At 47.8% G+C, this 21,384-nt stretch overlaps 1 protein-coding gene across 2 annotated transcripts in view; it reads left to right on the top strand.

Moving 5' to 3' along the window:
* AGBL1 (AGBL carboxypeptidase 1) overlaps window positions 1-21,384 on the top strand; it is a 441,440-nt gene that overhangs the window by 233,219 nt on the left and 186,837 nt on the right. For both annotated transcript variants that reach the window (XM_077317361.1, XM_077317360.1), the window contains one exon: window positions 3,657-3,833. In XM_077317361.1, coding sequence (XP_077173476.1) covers window positions 3,657-3,833 — 177 coding nt within the window. The remainder of the gene's footprint in view (window positions 1-3,656; window positions 3,834-21,384) is intronic.

The following is a 21,384-nucleotide window of genomic DNA, read 5'->3' as shown; positions in this document are numbered from 1 at the left end:
CAAAAGTTTTTGAGGTAAGGGTTTGGGAAGCCCATTCACCTGAAGCTCACCTGATGCATACTTGATTAAGAGCCAGGGGGAGACCACTGTGGGAACAAGCTTATAGTTGAGTTTGTCCCAACTTTTGGTGTTCTTAACTTCATACCCTGTCCTTTGTTTGAATTTTGTTTGTATATGTAAAAGATGTCATAGCCCTGCTATACACTGCATTGGTCAGGCCCCACCTGGAATCCTGTCTGCTGTTCTGGAGGCCTCCCTTCAAAAAGGACGTGGACAAAATGGAGAGGGGTCAGAGGAGAGCGATGAGGATGATCCAGGGCCTGGGGACCAAGCCCAAGGAGGAAAGGCTGAGGGACTCAGGAATGTTCAGTCCAGAGAAGAGGAGGATGAGAAGGGACAGGATGGCTCTCTTGAACTATGTGCGAGTTTGTCACTTAGAGGAGGGCAGGGAAAGGTTCCTCTCGGCAGCAGAAGGAAGAACCTAGACTTCTTCAATTTTTGAAAGATTGGGATACCCCCCCCCCAAAAAAAAAACATGATCACCTTTATAATCTAGAGCCAGTGAGTTTTGGATCCATCTTCAACATCCCCAATGATGGAATAAGCTCCAAAATGTATTTTGGTACTTGACTAAAACTTTCTCCAGCAATTCATTAGTAAACCTTGCATTTACCCTGCCAGAAGGGGGATCTGGCTGTCCCCATCCACTGGTTCCAACCCCTTAAGGAATTTGAGAATCAGCAGGGGGGAAAAAAACAGCCTCTAGTGATAATGGTAATGTTCATAGCGATTAGGGGGAGGCAGCCTAGAGTGACATCACGTCCACAAACTCCAATCGCCCCAGGCACCCACCCTCCAAATATGTTGGCATTTGCAAAGGCATTGTGTGTGGTGTGTGTGTGTGATAGAAGAAATGCTGGTTTCTTTTCCTCTTGTACAAGTTGGGTCCGTCTGGGAAACAGAACAGCAATGTCTTTTTCCTTCATACACTGTTGAACATGGTGCAGGGTGGTAAGGCAGCTGACATGCTGTCTGAAGCTCTGACCATGAGGCTGGGAGTTCGATCCCAGCAGCCAGCTCAACGTTGACTCAGCTTTCCATCCTTCCAAGGTTGGTAAAATAAGTACCCAGATTGCTGGAGGGTAAAACGGTAATGACTGGGGAAGGGAATGGCAAACCCACACTGTATTAAGTCTGCCATGAAAACGCTAAAGGGCGTCACCCCAAGGATCAGACATGACTCGGTGCTTGCACAGGGGATGCCTTTACCTTTACTTACCCTGCTGAACAGCAGGTTCTATATCTCTGTGTTGTAGGAAGGCTGTAGAAAGGGATGAGAAAGGGCTGTGGCATCCTACAGATTCCAGTAAAAAAACACAGAATTGACATAGACAGCTCTAGGAATTGCCGGAAACTCTGTGGTGAAACTCCTGCTGCTTAGCGTAACCGAGGGTAGTTTATCTTCCACACCCCCCCACCAGGGGAATGGGACCCCTGCTGTGGTGTGTTGTGCAGGAAGTCCAGAAGACACACAGAAAGCCACACGTAATCAGTAATGAGACCCCCCCATAGAGTTGCTGCAGATAGGAGAGAGAGAAAGTGCAAACAGGGGAAAAAAGCACCACAATGCAGTTGATTGTGGCTAATTTGAAATTGTCCGTATGTCTTTCCAAGCCACATGCAGTTCCCGTAATCAATGAGCTACAGTCTTTTAGGATCAGTCAATAAAATGAATTTTCTGTTGGGGGGGGGGGGTATGGTCTGAGGCTTTGAGGATCTGATAAGAACAGAATGGAAGAAGCCAAAAAAACCCAAACACCCCTGAATTAATTCCCAGGCAGCCTCCAGTTCACTTTAGGGACTATAGGTGGCGATCTTGGCCCAGCTAAAGAAATAAGGTGGAGAGGCATTAAATACTCCTCCAATGGATAATATTGTGCCAATCTTCTTTTGAAGGGTGTTTAGTGGATGAAGGCCCCCAGTTGTGCTTGGAGTGCTTTCTTTTTAAAATTAGAAGCAGACACACACAAATACTAGGCGGAGGCAGTACAACTGATCTACAGCAACAATTCTCTTTAGAGTCAGAAATCAGGGACGCTTCCAAAACCATCCACGTCGTTCATCTAAACCTGAATCTGTGAATCTCCTTGTCTTGTTTCTAACATAACGGCCACGCATGGGAGATTCTCCTTCCTTTCATGTTTATTCAGATATCTGGGTTTTGTACAGTGCCGCGTGCCAGCATGGTTCAGCTGGGTGTTGCATGAGGATTGGGGAGACCCAGGTCAGGTTCCTCACCTATGATGGATGTTTTCCAGGTGACTTGGGCCAATTATGCTTATATTGCCCTAACCTACCTCACAGGGTTGTTGAGAGGAAAAATGGAAGAGGGGAAAGCAGTGTCCCTGAGGTCCTTTGGAGGACAAGAATGTACTCAGTAAATAAATAAGTAATAAATGTGCAGTTTACCACTGTTTTCAAGGGCAGAAAGTGGCCATGGCTTGTCAAGGCTCTCCCCATGTCCTTCCTGTCCTCTGCCATTGGCTCTGGTGTAGCTTGCCATCTGGCAGCAGCTGTAAGCCAACCTCAGCAAGAAAGGGGGAGCTGAGGTTCAGCCTGGGAGACCCTGATCCAACAGGGTATGTTTGCCTGCCTAATCTGTCTGTGGCTAGGATCACCGTGCCCCTTATCTGAGAGTTCTGGAATTAATCAGGTTCTAAAGGCAGAGTGTCCGTCCCAGTGGCCATTTGGGAGCCCCACTAGCGGGGCAGAAGGAGGAAGGGTTGCTCTGCATTCCTGCTGAATTCCCTCCCTGAGCTCCCTCCCACTCTGGTTCCACCACAAATTTCCAGGAATTATACAGACCAGAGTTGGGCCTTCTGGGCCCAGGATATATTGTAGTTTCCATGGGCTCTGCTGCTCCTTCTGAGAGTTCCTCTTCAGGAAGCCAGTAGGCCTCAGCCTCACTGCTATCCTTCATCTCCTCCCAGACAAGAACAGATAACCCTTTTAATTCCCCCATAGGAAACAATGGAGGTTGGATGGGGGAACACTCTTTAGATGCCCCTAGAATTAGACCCCCAAACCATGGTATAGACAAAAAGGAAACATTTTCGATTGACTTCAGTGGCATTAAATTAATTCAGCTGATTTGGATTGGGTCAATTCAATTTGGACAAATCCGAACCAGTGAATGCGGATTTGGGTGATTTGGATTTGGCCCAGTTCAATCTGGGCTGAATCTGAACGCTATCAAATTTTTATTCGTTGTATCTGTGTAGTGATTACTGGATATTTTGTATGGCGTTTTGCTGCTGTGCAGACATCTTCCTGCCCAGAGGTAAAACACCACACAAAAAGAATCCTGGCAGACATACATAGGTCAAGACAGATTGGTCGTATTTTAGAAATGTGTGCTTGCTGGAGGGAAAAGATGCCTCAGCAAAGCAGGCATGTAAGGGAAAGCGTCTTCAGGCCTTTACTGGTTGGCAACTTGAGGCACTGGGCCAGCACCCATCACATCTCAAAGAGGTCCTTCTGGAAAACCAGTTGGAGATCAGTCCTTCAACTGCATCAAGAGATGCTCCCTTGCTTTCCCTGAGGTTACAATGAAAGTCCCCATGTTGTTGAAGGTGGCTTTGTGTTGTGTTTTGCAGACCCTCGCCAAGGTCTTAGACAAAGTGGCCCCTGCCTTCCTCATGAGCAGCTGCAACTTCCTGGTGGAGAAGTCCCGCGAAGCCACAGCACGGGTGGTGGCGTGGCGTGAGATTGGCGTGTTGAGGAGCTATACCATGGAAAGCACCTTCTGTGGCTGCAGCCACGGCCTCTACAAGGTATGTGGCATTCTCTAAGAGGCTGCTTATTTACAATGCATTCCCTAGTGGGTGATTGTGGAGGATTTGAGTAGTCCTTGGTCATGCAAGCTTTCCTATATCCCATACCCTAAATGCATCTACTGTAAAGCAAAATTGGCTTCTAAGTGTGAAGAGAATGGAGCCGTCACCAAAAATGACAGCTCTGTGTTGAGTTGTTCCTCAACTCCCTGATATTGTGTAATGAAGGAAATATGACATAACACCACTGAATCATGCATTCTCCCCCACCTTCAGCAGCAACAGTGAAGGAGGAGGAGAAGTAGGGGGAAGTGTCCAGGAGGAGCAAACTGAGATATGGCATTCTGCCAGTTGGGGGCCATTGTGGTATGTGGCATACAGACCTCAGCTCTCAATTGTCTTTTATTCTCATTCCAGCCCCAAATCTCCGCACCATATAGTATGGAAGATATTACTTTGCTGCCAAATAGTTTAATAGCGAGGTCAATCAAGCAGCCTCCTTTTGAGAAAAATAATTTGACAATAGCCCCCATACTTCTCAGGGTAGCCACTCTCAAACTGGACAAGTGTGCCTTCCATGTTAATGTTTCGCTAAACGTTACACCCAGGTATTTGTAGGAGCTGCACTGTTCTATCCGTGTTCCCAGGATACTCCAGGAACATTTTGGGGGGCGTTTTCTGAAGACCATAACCTTGGTTTTAAGATAATTTATGGACAGGCCCTGATCTTTGCAGTATAAGCCTAGGTTGTCGAAAGGTCTTTTTAGCCCTATTCTAGTCAGTGATATCACCACCATATCATCAGCATACAGGAGGATGGAAATCTTGGTCTGGCAGATACTGGGTGCCATAAAGTGGGAGCCCTCCATCTTTCCTACCACATCATTAACATATAGGTTGAACAGCAGAGGGACCATCACACATCCCTGTTTTACTCCCTTATTAACAGGGATTTCCTCAATTAGAGCACCTGAATTCCCTACCTTGATCTTGACCATGGTGTTTTGGTGGAGTTGTCTCATTAGATACACTAAACGTGGATCCAGCTGGAGATTTAGGAGTTTCTGCCAAAGTATGTTCCTGTCCAATGAATCAAAGGCTGCAGCAAGGTCAACAAAGGCCACAAATAGTGCCTTTGTTGGACCCTTCATAGCAGTAGCAGCCAGAGTGTTTGACAATGTTTGATTGTGGAATGCCACTTCTTAAAACCCAACTGTCGTGAGCTCAAGATATTGTTGTCTTCCACCCAGTTCTCCAATTTCTTCCTCAGAAAGCTGCCATATAATTTAGAAGCTACAGGCAGCAAGCTAATTGGTCGATAGTTCTGCAGATCAGACCTATCACCTTTTTTGAAAATAGGGACTATGATGCTGGGGGTCGATCCTTGTTTTATTCACCCCTGAGCCTCTTGTTGTTGTAATGAGTGTGGGAATGTTGCAAAGTCTTCTGCTGGGCAGGACTGTCTTGGACAAACCATGTCTACAGAAGGGGACTTAGGGTAGAACCAAACAGATCTCTGAAGTTCCCTAAATCTCCCCTCCCCCCGCCATACCCATATGTTCCTCATTGCTGCTCCTGTTTTCCCTTTCTTCTCCTGAATACTTACCTGACTGCTGCCAATCAGGGATCACAAAATTACTGCACAGTAGTTTGAGTAGGGAGCTAAGATGGGGAGAAGGAACTCCCTCCTTAGCCATGATTCTCACTGGGCGATCTTAGCTCAGTCATCCTCTCTTGCAATATGACCTACCTTATATTGTTGTTAGGAGGATAATGGTGGATGGGAGACCCCAGTAGTCCCACCTAGTCTCTTTGGAGAAACAGCAGGAGATATATAAGTCCATAGAAGTCCACAGCCTTAGAACAGGGCAGCTCTGCTTAGGACTGCACCATCAACCTCCCTGCCTTACATTGCTTTGGTGGCTCCATTTCCTGAGGCCCCTAGTGAATCCTTTCCTATCCTTTCTCCCTGGCAAATTATCCCAAAAGAGCGGGCCTCATTTATGAAATCCCCACTCCCCAATGTGTTCTAGGAAAAAATATGTCTCTTGTATTGATAATTAAGAGGTAATGACAGAGATGGTTTAAAACAGGGATCCACAACCTTTTTTTGAGTCTGTAGGCACCTGTGGAATTCTGGGCCAGGGTGGAAAATGCAACCATTAAATGGCTACCCTAGGAGGTGAAGCCAACTACAAAATGTCATGTAATGAGGCTATGCATAACTCTAATTGGACGTCCTCAACATTTTATTTATTTATTTAATGTTTATATACTACCCTCCCTTGTAGCTCAGGGCGGTTTACATAAAACACAGGAATAAGTACAGTATACAATTCATAATGTCAGGTTAAATAATGGTAGTAACAGTGGTTTCAGTAACTGGTGATAACAATTCCATATAACTATTCAAATACTAATGGTGACAATGTTAACCTGTTAACTATGATCCCATAAGCTGGTGGGTTCAGGCTTCAGTTCATGGGCAGGGGGTTCTGGGGGACCCAGTGCATGTTATTGGTTCAGTCAACCTTAACCAAATGCCTGGTGGAAGAGCTCCATTTTGCAGGCCCTGTGCTAGCTCTGGCAGGCCCTGATCTTTTCTGGGAGCCCTTTCTGGCTGGTGGGGACCAGGAGGGAGAAATCTCTGTCTCTGGTTGAGGTCAGACGAACTTCCTTGGGGCCAGGGATCCCCAGCCAGTTGGAAGTGGCAGCGCACAGGGCTCTTTTGTGGAGTATAGACCACAAGGCAATTCCTCACATTGTTTCAGTCAGTCTGTTTTACAGAATGCTTCTTACTGAGCACAGGAAATCTGAAGCCCTGCTGGGCAACAGGAATACCAGGCCACATCCATTTTCTAAAAGCACATGGTGAGCACCAGAAAATTCACTGGTGGGTGCCATGCTGCCAACAAGCATTATATTGGGGAAACTTCATCAAAGAGGGGAGGGCGGTATATAAATATAGTGGATGGATGGATGGATGGATGGATGGATGGATGGATGGATGGATGGATGGATGGATGGATGGATGGATGGATGGATGGATGGAAGACTTGGGTGGCTCTTCAGATGTCCATGGGCTAAATTCTATGGACATCCAAGTACAGGCAGGGGCTCATGGGAATTGTAGTCTATGGAGAGCCTCAGCTGGGCCACCCCTGGTCTAAGATATATTGATTCCCGTAGTGATGATGATGATGTTATCCATTCAGTCATGTCCGACCCTTGGTGCTTCTATAGGAAAGTATTCGCCATGCGCCCGTCTCTGACTGCTTCTTTTAGTTGGTTCATGGTCATCCCTGTATCGGCTTTGATCATGTCAAGCCAGCGGATCCTTTGGCGACCACGTTTCCTTTTGCCGCTGACCATGCCGAGCATTAATTGTTTTTCTAGCAAGTTTGATCTAGTGAGTTTGATTCCTATAGTAGTTAATCCATAATGGTAAAATAATAATAACCCCAATAGTTCACTCGTTAACGATGTCTCAAGGTGTCCTGCTTGAGGGAGACCATCTCACCCCACTTAACAGTAGAGACTTGCCTTGTGGAAGGTGTCCTTGCCCTCTAAAAGGCTAAGCTGCAGAACCTCCACCAAGGAGAAAAGAATCGAGCCCAAAGAATAAACGTTTTGCTGGTTACATTAACAAGGAGCACTTGTAATTTAATTAAAACCGAATCTCCAACTGTCAGAAGGGCAAACATTAGTCCCTGGAAGCATATTCAGTTTATTCTTCTTATTAAATTAAACGGGCTGGCTTCAACTAGACATTCTCCTTCCCCTGGGAAAAATTGCCTCTGAGCTTCCTCAGTAGGTGGTGGGGTACTGGCTCCAATTGCCAGCTGCTCACCCCCAGGAAACAACTTGGGTCTAGCCCAGTTATTCTTATGTTATGCTCCTTAGTCAAAAAGGAGTCCCAGCTGTCCTTATTCCTAGGATCGCTCAGGACAACCCTATTTAACACGAGTAGCAGAAGCAAGGTTGTGAATTGCTTTGCGAATCTGTCCTTGTTGAGTCTTTGGGCACTTTTGGAAGTTTGAGGATCAGCCTCAGGATCCTCACAGAATTGCTACTGTGGTGGGCGTGCAATCAGAAAATGGTGGAAGGTTTCACAATGTATCTAAGCCAAGCAGCTTACCACGATGGGTCCATTTCCAAATGGGCATTCTCCCTTGCAGACCCAAAGCTGGTGCCTCTTGGGGTCTTCAAAAGCCCCTCCTGGTCTAAAGAGGTGGAGGAGAGTCAGGACCAGGCCTTTGCCTTGGGGGAGAAACAAGTGGCACCAGGGAACATATGGGGGGGGGGTACCATGTCAGAGGTTGTGCTAGGGCCATCCTCTGGTTCAAATACTTTATCTAGGTGACCAGTCCCAGTTGCAGGGCTAAGACCAAGGATTATTTGCAGTATTTAGAATAGGATATTCTTGCCTAACATCCTACTCAACACACAGATTGGGATTTTGGTTCATGTCTTGTAAGATCAGAGGCTGTGTGATGGAAAGCCACTGTGTCCATCTGTTGGTCCTTTTGTCAGCGCCAACTCAGTGAAGATGAAAAATGGGTGAATGTTTTCTGTTTTGTTAATTTTATATTGGTCTGTTTTTGGCAACAGTCTCAATCCCCTTTGGAGGCCTTGAAAAAGTGGGAAAGTGAGTATGTGCATGGAAATGTTAGCAAACATGCACAAAAAGATTACCCTATTTACTTTTAAAAAAAGGTTTACTTTGTGTGTGTGTGTTTGTGTGTGTGTGTGTGGGAAGCAAGGGATGCCATTAAGAAAAAAAATGTGATCTTAAATTATCTTGCCAGTTACAAATACGTATACCAACACACAAACTTTCTGCATATAACCTGATTTTTTAGGGTAGTTACCTTACATTCAGCATTGTTTTTTGGTTGAATAAATACCTCCTGAATACTTTGGAAGGAAGTACAGTTGGGCCAGAACTGCATAATTCACTTATTTGCCCAACACCCTAAGGCTCCCTTAGGTGCAACAGATAACTAGTTCAATGACTATTTAGAAATCCAACATATATTAAGAGCCAGGGGTCTCAAAGCTTGTTATGATCTCCAAAGAGCTGTTCTTGCACACACCGGTGAAAAGCAACCAAATGGAACGGAGAATCTGCTGGGAAAACCTTGCAGGATTCCAGGACCAATGGTGTGAGACAGGAAACAGAAGTAATGATGGGGAGGGGGGGAGGAGGAGAGAGAATATTAGGGAGGCAAATGGATTTGCTATGCTTGGGCCAAAATATGTATTTAAATGTAGGCCAATTCTGGGGGAAAGGATGGTCATTTGTGAAGACACACCTGTGGTCTAGGAACAGATGCAACAAATAAAAGAATCGCTCATCTTGCTAGTTATACCATTCCAATGTAATGGGTCAAACAGGTTTGTAGTTTATGTTGGAGGACTTGGAGTCCCTGACTCTTCTTTTGGAAAAAAGGTCCCCCAGGGAGGCTTAGGACATGCTTTAAAATATCAGGGGGTCAAAAACAAGCAAACAAACAAACAAAACACGGTGGTATAAAACCCTCACAATTGAACTAATAAAATAACAAATCATAAAGTTTACAAAGCTAAGCATGAAAATAGCTGGTGGGGGGGGGGTGGAATCAAAGTCGAGATCCAAAATGAAGGAGGTCTACACAAAAGAAATTGACTCTTAATAGCAAGAGCCAGTGTGGTTAGAGGTGGATTGGGATATGAAGAACCCCAGGTTCAATGCCCCCTCTGCCATGGGAGCTTGCTAGTTGACTTGGGCCAGTCACCCTTTCTCAGCCTAACCATCCTTATCAGAGATGGGCATGAATGGGAAAAGTGTGGTTTGCAGAGTTCACGAACCATTGACAGTCATGAACTTTATGTGTCAAATGAACCTATTCTCTTCTTGAGGTTCATGACCTGGTAGAATGCCCCCCTCCCCCTGCCAGTGTGCTAGAGACATGACACTCCCCAGCTGACTCTTCTCCAGCTTGGTGTAGTGGTTAGGAACGCAGACCTATAATCTGGCAAGCCGGGTCCCCCCTTCCTGCCCGCTTAAATGCCCACTGTCAGTTACTCAGACTGGAAGTGATATAAAATGCAGATGGTCTAATACAAAGGGTGGGAACTGAAAAGAAGGTGATGGGACCCCCGCCATCAACTATACGGATGGCTGAAGAGTGTTGTTTTACAGGCCCTGCAGAATTTAGCTCCGTCAGAGCCCAGATCTTGGCTGGCAACCTATTTGCTCATTATAATCGTTATAAGTTATAGTTGGAGATGTGAGCCAGAATTAACCAGCATTACCTGGCTGATGGTCCTTGACCATTTTAAATGATATCTGATCTTTCTTTTTTCCCATCACCCTTGGAAGTATCGCAGGCAATACCTAAGGTAAAGGTAAAGGTATCCCCTGTGCAAGCACCGAGTCATGTCTGACCCTTGGGGTGACGCCCTCTAGCGTTTTCATGGCAGACTCAATATGGGGTGGTTTGCCAGTGCCTTCCCCAGTCATTACAGTTTACCCCCCAGCAAGCTGGGTACTCATTTTACCGACCTCGGAAGGATGGAAGGCTGAGTCAACCTTGAGCCGGCTGCTGGGATCGAACTCCCAGCCTCATGGGCAGAGCTTCAGACAGCATGTTGGCTGCCTTACCACTCTGCACCACAAGAGGCTCTTCAGGCAATACCTAGTAGGTAACTATTCTGTCAGAGGACAGGGGAAAAATGTGTAGCTTTTTTGGTGGTCTATAAGAAAGCTATAATTTCCGCTTTGAACATATCACAGATGATTTCAGCATGTTGGGAAGTGGATTCCCAGTTGGACTGTGAGGTTATTATTGTAAGGTCATCTTTTCATTCTCTCCCCACTCCTTTTTTTGTTTTGTTTAGCGTTACCATTTCTCCCAAAGATGGAGGACACTTGAAACATGCCCAGGGGTGCATTTCCCCCTTTCCATTGTAAGGCTATAAATATGTTTTTCACTTTCTCTGGTTAAGGCAGCTTTCAGGTTGTTCCAATCATTTCTCCTTCATACTCTAAACCCCTGATTTGTTAGCCCCCAAATGAAATATCATTTCATAACCCTGACATTTATGTTGGAGCTACATCAGAGAACATAAAGCGATTACCTTCCAATAATTGATATTTTAATGCCCTGTAACATCCTAGCAAAATGGTGTTAAAAGGAAGCTGGAAAGCTGAGGGAAAAAAAGGGAACATAATGCCAGCATCCAGCTTGGCTTTCCCAACTAGCTTTGTTCCCTTCAAGTGTGGACTGTCCTTTGAACTTTCAGGGAAGTTCTCTGGTAGGCCACTACCCCGGAGCCACGGGCAACAAGCAGCAAGCAGAGGCAAGCTGCAGAAGCTCTGCCAGAGCCCCAGAAGCCCCATGGTTGCAGCAACTACGGCTCTGCCACCAGTTTTCAGGAAGTGGGTAAGCCATGGCTCAATGGTGGCACCTCTGGTTTGGCTGCCACAGGTGCCACTCACATCTCACAGGGCCATTTTCACTTCCTGATTTACCTCGGGGATGGGAGGGTGCAATGTCAACCATGCTGTGATGTCACTTCTGGGGAAAACCTGGAAGTAATGACGGGTAGCTCTAGGAATTGCCAGAAACTCTATGGTAAACATGAGTTTCCTCTCAGAAGTAGTGGTGTCACTGTTTTGGTTTTCAAAATACTATTATTTTCCTCCAACTGTTGTGCAGAGTGGCAGCGGACAACTAAGACTGCCAGCAGAAAGCCTCATAGAATCATGGAGTTGGGAGGGACCTCCAGGATCATCTAGTTCAACCCCCTGCACAATGCAGGAACTCACAAGTATCTGCCCACCCACAGTGACCCCAATTTCACACCCAAGTGATCCCCACACCGAAATCTCCAGAATCCAGCCTCCCACCATATTTCACAGCTTGACAGTCTTACCTGCAAGATAACTCCATATCACTGGATTGTGCTCCAGTTCTGTATGACCCCACTAGTTCCTGATGCTTTCCCCCTTCTATTCTCTTCACTGAAATTTCTCCCTGGATCTTGAAGTTCCAGTTGTTCCTAGCTTATTTTGAAGGGTAGTAGATGCCTCAGGAATCCTTCCTTGTTCTATTTTCTTTTTAAAAATCCAAATATGCCTACAGTCTGCCTGCAATATTTCTTCCTTTCATGCTATATATGTTCCCCGCAATTCATATCTTTCCTCTTCCTTCACATGCATGAGTATTTTGACCCAAAACCACTCAAAACCATTGAAGGGTTCTTAGCAAAATTGTTTTTGTGTATGGTTTTATTAATGTGCAAGAACACACACACATGTCAGAAAAATGACACACACACACATCTGAAATCATATGGGATGGGTTGTGTTTTATCCACGGGTGCATATGCCTTGGCAAGAGAGAAGGAGGAAATATATAAATGAACCAATTGAGTTACAGCGTGGAACAACCTGGGCATATTCCGATCCCAGCATTAGTTTTAGTAATTCTCGTTACAGCTTCTCTGGGGGAAGGAGATGGCGCATAGAATGACTCAATGGAACAATTAAGGAAAGGAACATGGAAAAAATCTGCTTAACCATCATTTACTTTTTTCTCAGTTTGAGGAGCATTGTTCACATCTCTTAAAAATAAATCTTAGCTCGGATTTGGGAATGGTAAATTGGCTATGATTTTACCTTGGTGTGAATGCGTCTTCCTAAAGCAACAGAAAGCACGACTGTTTCTCTAAGCTGTTTCTAGAGGGATCGATCCCGAGTCAATCTCTGCAGGTTCCCCGAAAACCACTTATTGCTTTCTCAACCATCTCACATTTGGGGTTAGAATTCTCCCATGAGGTTTGTAATGTGGTAGAATGGCCTCCATAAAGTTCTATGACGTTACTATCATGGTTAATGGGATATTTGCAAAATGGGTTCAAAAATTAAATTTGGCTGGTTTGTTTAAACTTGCCTTGTTTGCAAGTTTGCCTTGTTAAAAACACCTTATTGACGTTCTCAAGTGGTTTCCTCATGACTAAAGAGATGCAGCATTTTGAGTTTGCCTGGTAGCTGCTGTCAGGATACACCAATGGTTTAGTGGCTTGATTAGATTATGTAGGCCCCATTTTCATCACTGAGTGGGTCATGCATCATTTTAAAATCAGCTGTGTTAGATTCGGTGTGTGGCATTCACAAAGTTGCCACATACTCAAAACTTAGTCAAGCTCCAGTTCCCAGCCAGCAGGGAAAGGATGCCTAAATACAGTCAAGTATGTTTGGTTTGGGGGGTCACACAGGGAGAAAAAAGGAGCAGAGCTGGAAGACTAGAAAAACCAGAAAGAGGAATCATGTGGGTCCTGCACCCCACCCCTGCAGGTTGTAGGTAGCCAAGTTTTTCTCTTGGGTGCCCTGGACACATGACTGGGAAAGAGGAATCTAAAAGCAAAGTAAGAGTATCCAACATTTTTGCCGTTGGACCAAAACAGCCTTGTGAATGAACACCAAATCAGCATCATTAGCCCTGAATCTATTACAATGAGCACACATACGTCTGCTAGCAAGAAAGAGGCCATGTGCATTCACTTTAGAAATGGAAATGAGGTACAGAGCCTGGAAAAATGTGAACTTTAAATCACATGTTCAGCTGTCCATGTGTTGAATGCAATGTGAGAATTACTCAATCACTAAACATAATAAAGCTGAAGTTGACAACTTACTCACTACCTGATTGCCCTTCAGTAGGGGTGTGCTACTGAGAGAGAGCACTCTACCAATGAGAGCCAATCAGTTCAAATGGCACTCTGCCAGTGAGGGCCAATCCATTCAAATGACTGCCAATTAAGGCCAATCAGTTCAAATAGCACTGTACCAATGAGGACCAATCAGTTCTAATTGCACTTTGCCAATCAGGTCAAATTGATTGCCCCCTCTTGGAAATATTCCCCCAACTAGTAAAAAAGCCCATTGTATCCTGAATACAATGGGCGCTAGGAGGCTGGGGAAGAGTAAAAGATCACTTACTTGTTGCGGCGTCTTCTTGCTGGCGTCCATCTTCTGCAGAGAGGCTTGAGCGGCGGCGGAGGCGAAGGCGAAGGCGGCGGTTTGATGCAGGGCCACCCGGCGAGGCCCACCCGCCCCCGAAGCTCCCCAAAGCCTTCCCTTGGCCGCCGGAGCGGCCTCGCGGCGTCTATGATTCCGTGAAGCCGCTCCGGCGGGCGAGAGAAGGCGGCCAGGCCCACCCGGCGAGGCCCACCCGCCCCCGAAGCTCCCCAAAGCCTTCCCTCGGCCGCCGGAGCGGCCTCGCGGCGTCTATGATTCCGTGAAGCCGCTCCGGCGGGCGAGAGAAGGCGGCCAGGCCCACCCGGCGAGGCCCACCCGCCCCCGAAGCTCCCCAAAGCCTTCCCTCGGCCGCCGGAGCGGCCTCGCGGCGTCTATGATTCCGTGAAGCCGCTCCGGCGGGCGAGAGAAGGCGGCCAGGCCCACCCGCCCCCGAAGCTCCCCAAAGGTTTCCCTCGGCCGCCGGAGCGGCCTCGCGGCGTCTACGACGGCGCGAAGCCGCTCCGGCGGGCAAGAGAAGGCGGCCAGGCCCACCCAGCGAGGCCCACCCACCCCCGAAGTTCCCCAAAGCCTTCTCTCGCCCGGCGGAGCGGCCTCGCGGCGTCTACGACGCCGCAAAGCCGCTCCGGCGGCCGGGAGAAGGCGGCGCGGCGGACCGCTCACCTGTGCCTGTGCGGGTGAAGCAGGGAATGGGAAGCCGCGCTTTGCGCGGCTCCCCATTGCCTTCTTCGGGTGGGATGGACACTTGGAGGGGCCAATCAGGAGCCGCTTCGCGGCTCCTGATTGGCCCCTCCGAGTTTTTATCCCGGTCCGGTCCCGCCCTAACTCCTCCCCACTACCCCTTACTCTTTTATTCAGTCCGTGGCGCCCGTGGCGCCACAGGCTGTGTACAGATGTGTGGCCCTCAGCCAGGAATGGCCCGTCCTGGTAGTTTAGCCCCAATCAGCAGCAAGGAAGAGCTAATAAAGGATTAGCTCTCCACCTGCAAGTTTTAGAAGCTTGCTGGGTGGAAGAGGAAGCAACATCAGAGCATGCCCTGCTACCAGTAAGTTGCCTGGTCTCCTTGCCTCTTTCAACTCTGGGGATGTGGAGGATACCAAATGAACTCTACATGCTTTCTTGAGGAGGGCTGTGGGAGACCAATAAATGCCCTGCTGCTGGCTCTCTGGGATCCAGAGCCTCCAGGAAAAGCCTTTGCTCTGGGAATGTTTACTCCTGAGTGAATTATGTCAGGTTTGCAATTTGTAATCTGGTATGGGAGGAATGCTTTTGGGGAAAATATCACAGGCTATTGCAGCAGTGAAAATAATGCTGATGTGGGTGGGACTGCATCCTTTCCATATAGATACCTGGAGAGGAGCTTTCATTAGAATCATCTTTAAACCGCCCGCGGCGCCACAGGCGCCGCGGAATATATAAAAGAGTAAGGGCTGGTGGGGAGGAGTTAGGGAGGGCTCTGTCCAGGATAAAAACTCGGAGGAGTGAATCAGGAGCCGTGAAGCGGCTCCTGATTCACTCTTCCGAGTGGCAATCCAGGGCCGTGGCCAATTGGGAGGCGCGCAAAGCCCGCCTCCCTATTGGTTACTTGGCCCATCCCGAGAACAGCCGAGAACAGCCCTTCTCACTTCTCCTCGGCATGCCCCGCGAACGCCGCCCGCACCCTTCCCACCCCCGCCCGGCCCAGCCCATGCCCTTCCCACCCTGATCCCCAGCGAACATCCACAACCGACGCGCACCCTATTCCCCCCCCAATAACTGTGTGCGCCTTTCCCCCTCTCGCTGGACTTCGTCCCCGCCGCCGCGCCCACTCCCCGAGCTCCTCACACGACTTGCCTGCTTCGCCGCCTCTCCCCGACCTTTCCCGGCGCCGCCACGCTCAGCCCTCTGCCATCCAAGACCCTCTGCCACGCTGACAACGACGCACAGCCACCCGCCACAAGCGCCCTGCCGACCCCTCGCCGGCCGCCCCCACAATGGACGCGCCAGCCGGGAGACCATCGCAGAGCTGGTTGCACGCCACTGCCCCGCTCTGACTTCGGACCTAGCCTCCTTCACCGCTGCCGCGCACCTCCAACCAGCCTGCACCAGGTAAGTATGGCCCGGCTGCCCAGGTCCACGGTACCACGCTCTCCACCCCACCCCATGCCCATTTTCTGCCCATTTTTATAAATGGGCTTTACGTCTAGTAGAATCATAGAGTTGGAAAGGGGCCACACAGGCCATCTAGTCCAACCCCCTGCTCAATGCAGGATCAGCCCAAAGCATCCTAAAGCATCCAAGAAAACTATTCTCCAAGTCACGCCTGGAAACTGGCATCACTGAACAGTGGCAAGGATGTTAGCCACCAACTGGGACCTGGAGATCCCACTTCCTGGGTTTATCAATGGTTGAAGAATATTTCTGGGGTTTCTCAATGGGAAAAATGTTGAGGAAAATCTGACATAGGAGCAGTAATTGAGAAACCCTCTAAGTTCATAGAATCATAGAATCATAGAGTTGGAAGGGGCCATACAGGCCATCTAGTCCAACCCCCTGCTCAACGCAGGATTAGCCCTAAGCATCCTAAAGCATCCAAGAAAAGTGTGTATCCAACCTTTGCTTGAAGACTGCCAGTGAGGGGGAGCTCACCACCTCCTTAGGCAGCCTATTCCACTGCTGAACTACTCTGACTGTGAAAAACTTTTTCCTGATATCTAGCCTATATCGTTTTACTTGAAGTTTAAACCCATTACTGCGTGTCCTCTCCTCTGCAGCCAACAGAAACAGCATCCTGCCCTCCTCCAAGTGACAACCTTTCAAATACTTAAAGAGGGCTATCATGTCCCCTCTCAACCTCCTTTTCTCCAAGCTGAACATTCCCAAGTCCCTCAACCTATATTCATAGGGCTTGGTCCCTTGGCCCCAGATCATCTTCGTCGCTCTCCTCTGTACCCTTTCAATTTTATCTACGTCCTTCTTGAAGTGAGGCCTCCAGAACTGCACACAGTACTCCAAGTGTGGTCTGACCAGTGCCGTATACAATGGGACTATGACATCTTGTGATTTTGATGTGATGCCTCTGTTGATACAGCCCAAAATGGCATTTGCCTTTTTTACCGCTGCATCACACTGCCTGCTCATGTTTAGTTTACAATCCACAAGTACCCCAAGGTCTCGTTCACACACAGTGTTACCTAGAAGCGTATCCCCCATCCAGTAGGCATGCTTTTCATTTTTCTGACCCAGATGCAGAACTTTACACTTTACACTTTATTAAATTGCATCATGTTCTCATTTGCCCATTTTTCCATTGTGTTCAGATCTCGTTGAACTCTGTCTCTATCTTCCGGAGTATTTGCCAGTCCTCCCAATTTGGTGTCATCTGAGTAGTCCCTCCACCCCCTCATCTAGATCATTAATAAATATGTTAAAAAGTACCGGGCCGAGCACCGAGCCCTGAGGTACCCCGCTACTCACCTCTCTCCAGTCTGATGAAACACCATTGACAACAACTCTTTGAGTGCGTTTCTCTAACCAATTCCCTATCCACCTGACTATCTGAAAATCCAGATTGCAGTCCTTCAATTTATCCATCAGAACATCATGGGGAACCTTGTCAAAAGCTTTACTAAAATCCATGTAAATGACATCAACCGAATTTCCCCGATCCAGCAAACCTGTTACTTGGTCAAAAAAGGAAACCAGGTTGGTCTGGCAGGACCTGTTGGAGACAAATCCATGCTGACTTCCTTGGATCACCAAATTGTCCTCCAGATGTTTGCAGATCGCTCCCTTTAATATCTGCTCCATTATGTTCCCCACAACAGAGGTCAGACTCACTGGTCTGTAGTTTCCCGGGTCATCCTTCCTCCCTTTTTTGAAGATCGGAATAACATTTGCTCTCTTCCAGTCCTCCGGGACATCTCCAGTCCTTAAAGAGGTTCCGAAGATGATGGACAAGGGCTGTGCAAGTTCTCTGGAAAGTTCTTTGAGTACTCTCGGGTGCATTTCATCCGGACCAGGGGATTTGAACTCATCCAGTGCAGCTAAATGCCTCTCGACAACCTCTCTATCCATGTTAACCTGCCACCCAGACACTGTCCTTTGGCTACGGCCATCTCTAGATGTGCCTAAACACTTTGACCTGTGGGAAAAAACAGATGTAAAATAGGCACTAAGCCTTTCTGCTTTCTCTGCATCTTCCGTTAGAGTTTGTCCATCCGCACCCAACAGTGGGCCTATTGCCTCCTTTACTTTACGTTTGCTCCTCACATAACTGAAAAATCTTTTCTTGTTACAATGGGCTTCCCTGGCCAATCTTAGCTCACTCTCAGCTTTGGCCTTTCTAATGATTGATCTACAGTGCCTAGTAACCTGTAGGTACTCTTCTTTAGAGCTCTGTCCTTCCCTCCATTTCCTGAACATTTTCCTTTTCTTTCTTAGTTCCTCTTGAAGTTCTCTGTTCATCCAAATAGGCTTCTTAGAGCTCCTGCAGTGTTTTCGTCTTTCTGGGATAGTCATTGATTGAGCATGCAATAGCTCCTGTTTGAGTAGCGCCCACCCTTCACATGCTCCCTTCCCTTCCAGCATTCTCGTCCATGGTATGACACTCATCATGTCTCTGAGTTTATTAAAGTTTGCCCTACGAAAATCCAACATCCGCGTCTGGCTACAAGCTTCCTTGGCTCCCCATCTCAAAAGGAATTCTATGAGGACATGGTCACTTCCCCCTAGGGTCCCCACCTCCTTCACCTCATCCACCAACTCTTGCCTGTTGGTCAGTATTAAGTCCAGTATGGCTGAACCTCTTGTGGGTTCATCTACCATTTGATAAATGAAATTGTCAGCCAGGCAGGTCAGAAAGTTGCATGACTGAGGACGCTTCGCAGAGTTTGTTTCCCAGCACACATCTGGGAAATTGAAGTCACCGATGATGACAAGGTCCTGCCGCTTGGATATTTTCTCAAGCTGCTCACAAAGTGCAGCATCCACATCCTCTCGTTGGTCAGGCAGTCGGTAGCAGACACCAACCACCACACTGTTTGTTTTCCCCTCGCTTATTTTCACCCAGATGCTTTCCACTGTAGATATGCTCTCCTCCACTAGAATTTCCTGACAGCCAATGTTGCCAACCAATGTTTCCATGTTTGATTGTTTTTGATTTCCTTTGAATATTGACCTGAACTCAAGGATGTACAGACTTAAAGCTGTTCTTCAAGCAAATTTTGCCATCAATTTTCATTGAAGGAAGAAACTGTGACAAGTTTATGAATTATTTGACATTTTTTGTTATTAGCAATTATTAGCAATTAGTGCCACACAGCTGTTCTCTTTGTATCTCACCTGGAGCGTGGCAACCCCGCACCTCCATGGGATCCAATTGCAGAGAGTTCCCCCTTCCAAGTAAGCCCTTTTCTCCAGGGAGATTGATCATCGGCTGGAAATAACCTGCTGTTCCAGCCAATCCCCAGGTCTTAACTGGAGATTGACATCCTGCAATCTCTCTGGGGCACTGTACCACAGATCTCCCCCTCCCAAGCAAGTCCTTTCATCTCCAGGAGTCTGGAGATGAGTTGTCCCCCCTCCAAAGCAGCTATTTCCCCCTGGGTCTCTATAGTCCAATTCCAGGAGATTTCCAGGCCACACCTGGAGGTTGGTGACCCCTGGGTCAGGAATGTTCCTTGAGGTTTGGGATGGGGCCTCAATAGTCCAGGGGTGGGCAGGAGCTTTTGCCATGTAGCCAGCCCCCAGGAAGGCCACAGTGCAGGTTGGCATCCTAGCACCCATTGTTTCTCTGGGTGCAACAGGCTTTGCCTCTATAGCCTGTAGAAAGAAGAGATGTGTACACATTATGCAAAAGGTAACCCATCTGATCATTGGCTGAGTGACAGAGCAGGCATTAGGCATACCGACCCAACCGCTAGCTAGCTTGTGTGCATGATGCCTACATGTGACAGAAATATATTTGCACCTGTTCTCCCCCCGTAATCAGCCCTGCTGCTTTCTGAATGTTGCTAATCACAGGGAGGAAGCAGGCAGGCAGACTTTCCCTTTGCATGTATTTTATTTTATTTATTCATATTTATATACCGCCCTCCCCGAAGGCTCAGAGCAGCTTACATATAACTGAAACTATACATGGAACCATACATATAATAACATTAATATTATTAATTGATGATAACCGGGTGACAGTATAACATAACAGGATATCATAACATAAACAGTAGTAACTCAAACAGGTCCAGGAGTCTTAGTGGGTTTCTGGGGGGAGGGGAGGGGCAGGGGCCTTGCAGATGTTGGTTGGTTGGCCTGGCCTCAGCCAAATGCCTGGCGGAAGGGCTCCCTTTTGCAGGCCCTGCGGAATTGTTTTACTTCCATCAGAGCCCTGATCTCCTCCAGGAGCTCATTCCACCAGGTGGGGGCCAGGACAGAGAAGGCTCTGGCCCTGGTCGAGGCCAGGCAGACATTTTTAGGGCCAGGGACCATTAGCCGGGTTGGTGGCGGTGGAGCGAAAAGCTCTTTGGGGGGCATAGGCTGGCACTATGTTATGCAGACACTATGCTCAGTCCCATGGGGGTAGGAGACAGGGCCAGCATGATCATGCTTCCTTTCACCCTCTTTCCCTTCTCATATGGATGGGTCTTCTGTATATGGCCAGATTCTGTTGGCATAAACTTGTGAACAGGGCTGCTTGAATTAAACTGCACAGCTCTATCACCTCCCTGCCTCCCCCCAGCAGGATCAAAACAGCCATCTTTATTTTTTCTAACACATAAAGGTAAAGGTATCCCCTGTGCAAGCACCAGGTCATGTCTGACCCTTGGGGTTGACACCCTCCAGTGTTTTCATGTCAGACTCAATACGGGGTGGTTTGCCTTCCCCAAATTCTAACACATAAGCCCCGTCAAAAGCCTTATGGAAGCATTGCGACACACAGCATTCATGAGCTACGTCTGAATAAAGGTAAAGGTAAAGGTATCCCCTGTGCAAGCACCGAGTCATGTCTGACCCTTGGGGTGACGCCCTCTAGCGTTTTCATGGCAGACTCAATATGGGGTGGTTTGCCAGTGCCTTCCCCAGTCATGACCGTTTACCCCCCAGCAAGCTGGGTACTCATTTTACCGACCTCGGAAGGATGGAAGGCGGAGTCAACCTTGAGCCGGCTGCTGGGATTGAACTCCCAGCCTTATGGGCAAAGCTTTCAGACGGCTGCCTTACCACTCTGCGCCACAAGAGGCTCATTACGTCTGAATACTCCCCCCCAAAAAGCAAGTATCTCTTTTTGATAGTCCGAAGGTGCTACTTGCCATTTGTGAACAAAACAGCGATCCAAGTAGATGGCTGACCAGGTATCCCTTCATTTTGTTGAGACGTGGCCTGTTCTCACGTGTATATCATTCCTCCCTTCGCCGTGGCTTCTGTGCTTCGAGAGGTGGTTCGTTTCTGCTTTCGATTTGGATTGAGTCGCTGACTGATTCACCTTGGAAGAATGCTTAGTAATGTGCAAGATGAGGCTTCAATGCTCAAAACCCAAATGCTGAGTTT

This window comes from Paroedura picta, chromosome 18 (assembly GCF_049243985.1).
Source record: "Paroedura picta isolate Pp20150507F chromosome 18, Ppicta_v3.0, whole genome shotgun sequence".
Classification (NCBI taxonomy): Eukaryota; Metazoa; Chordata; class Lepidosauria; order Squamata; family Gekkonidae; genus Paroedura; species Paroedura picta.
The sequence above is the reverse complement of the archived record's forward strand: the minus strand, read 5'-3'. Positions and strand labels throughout refer to the sequence as shown.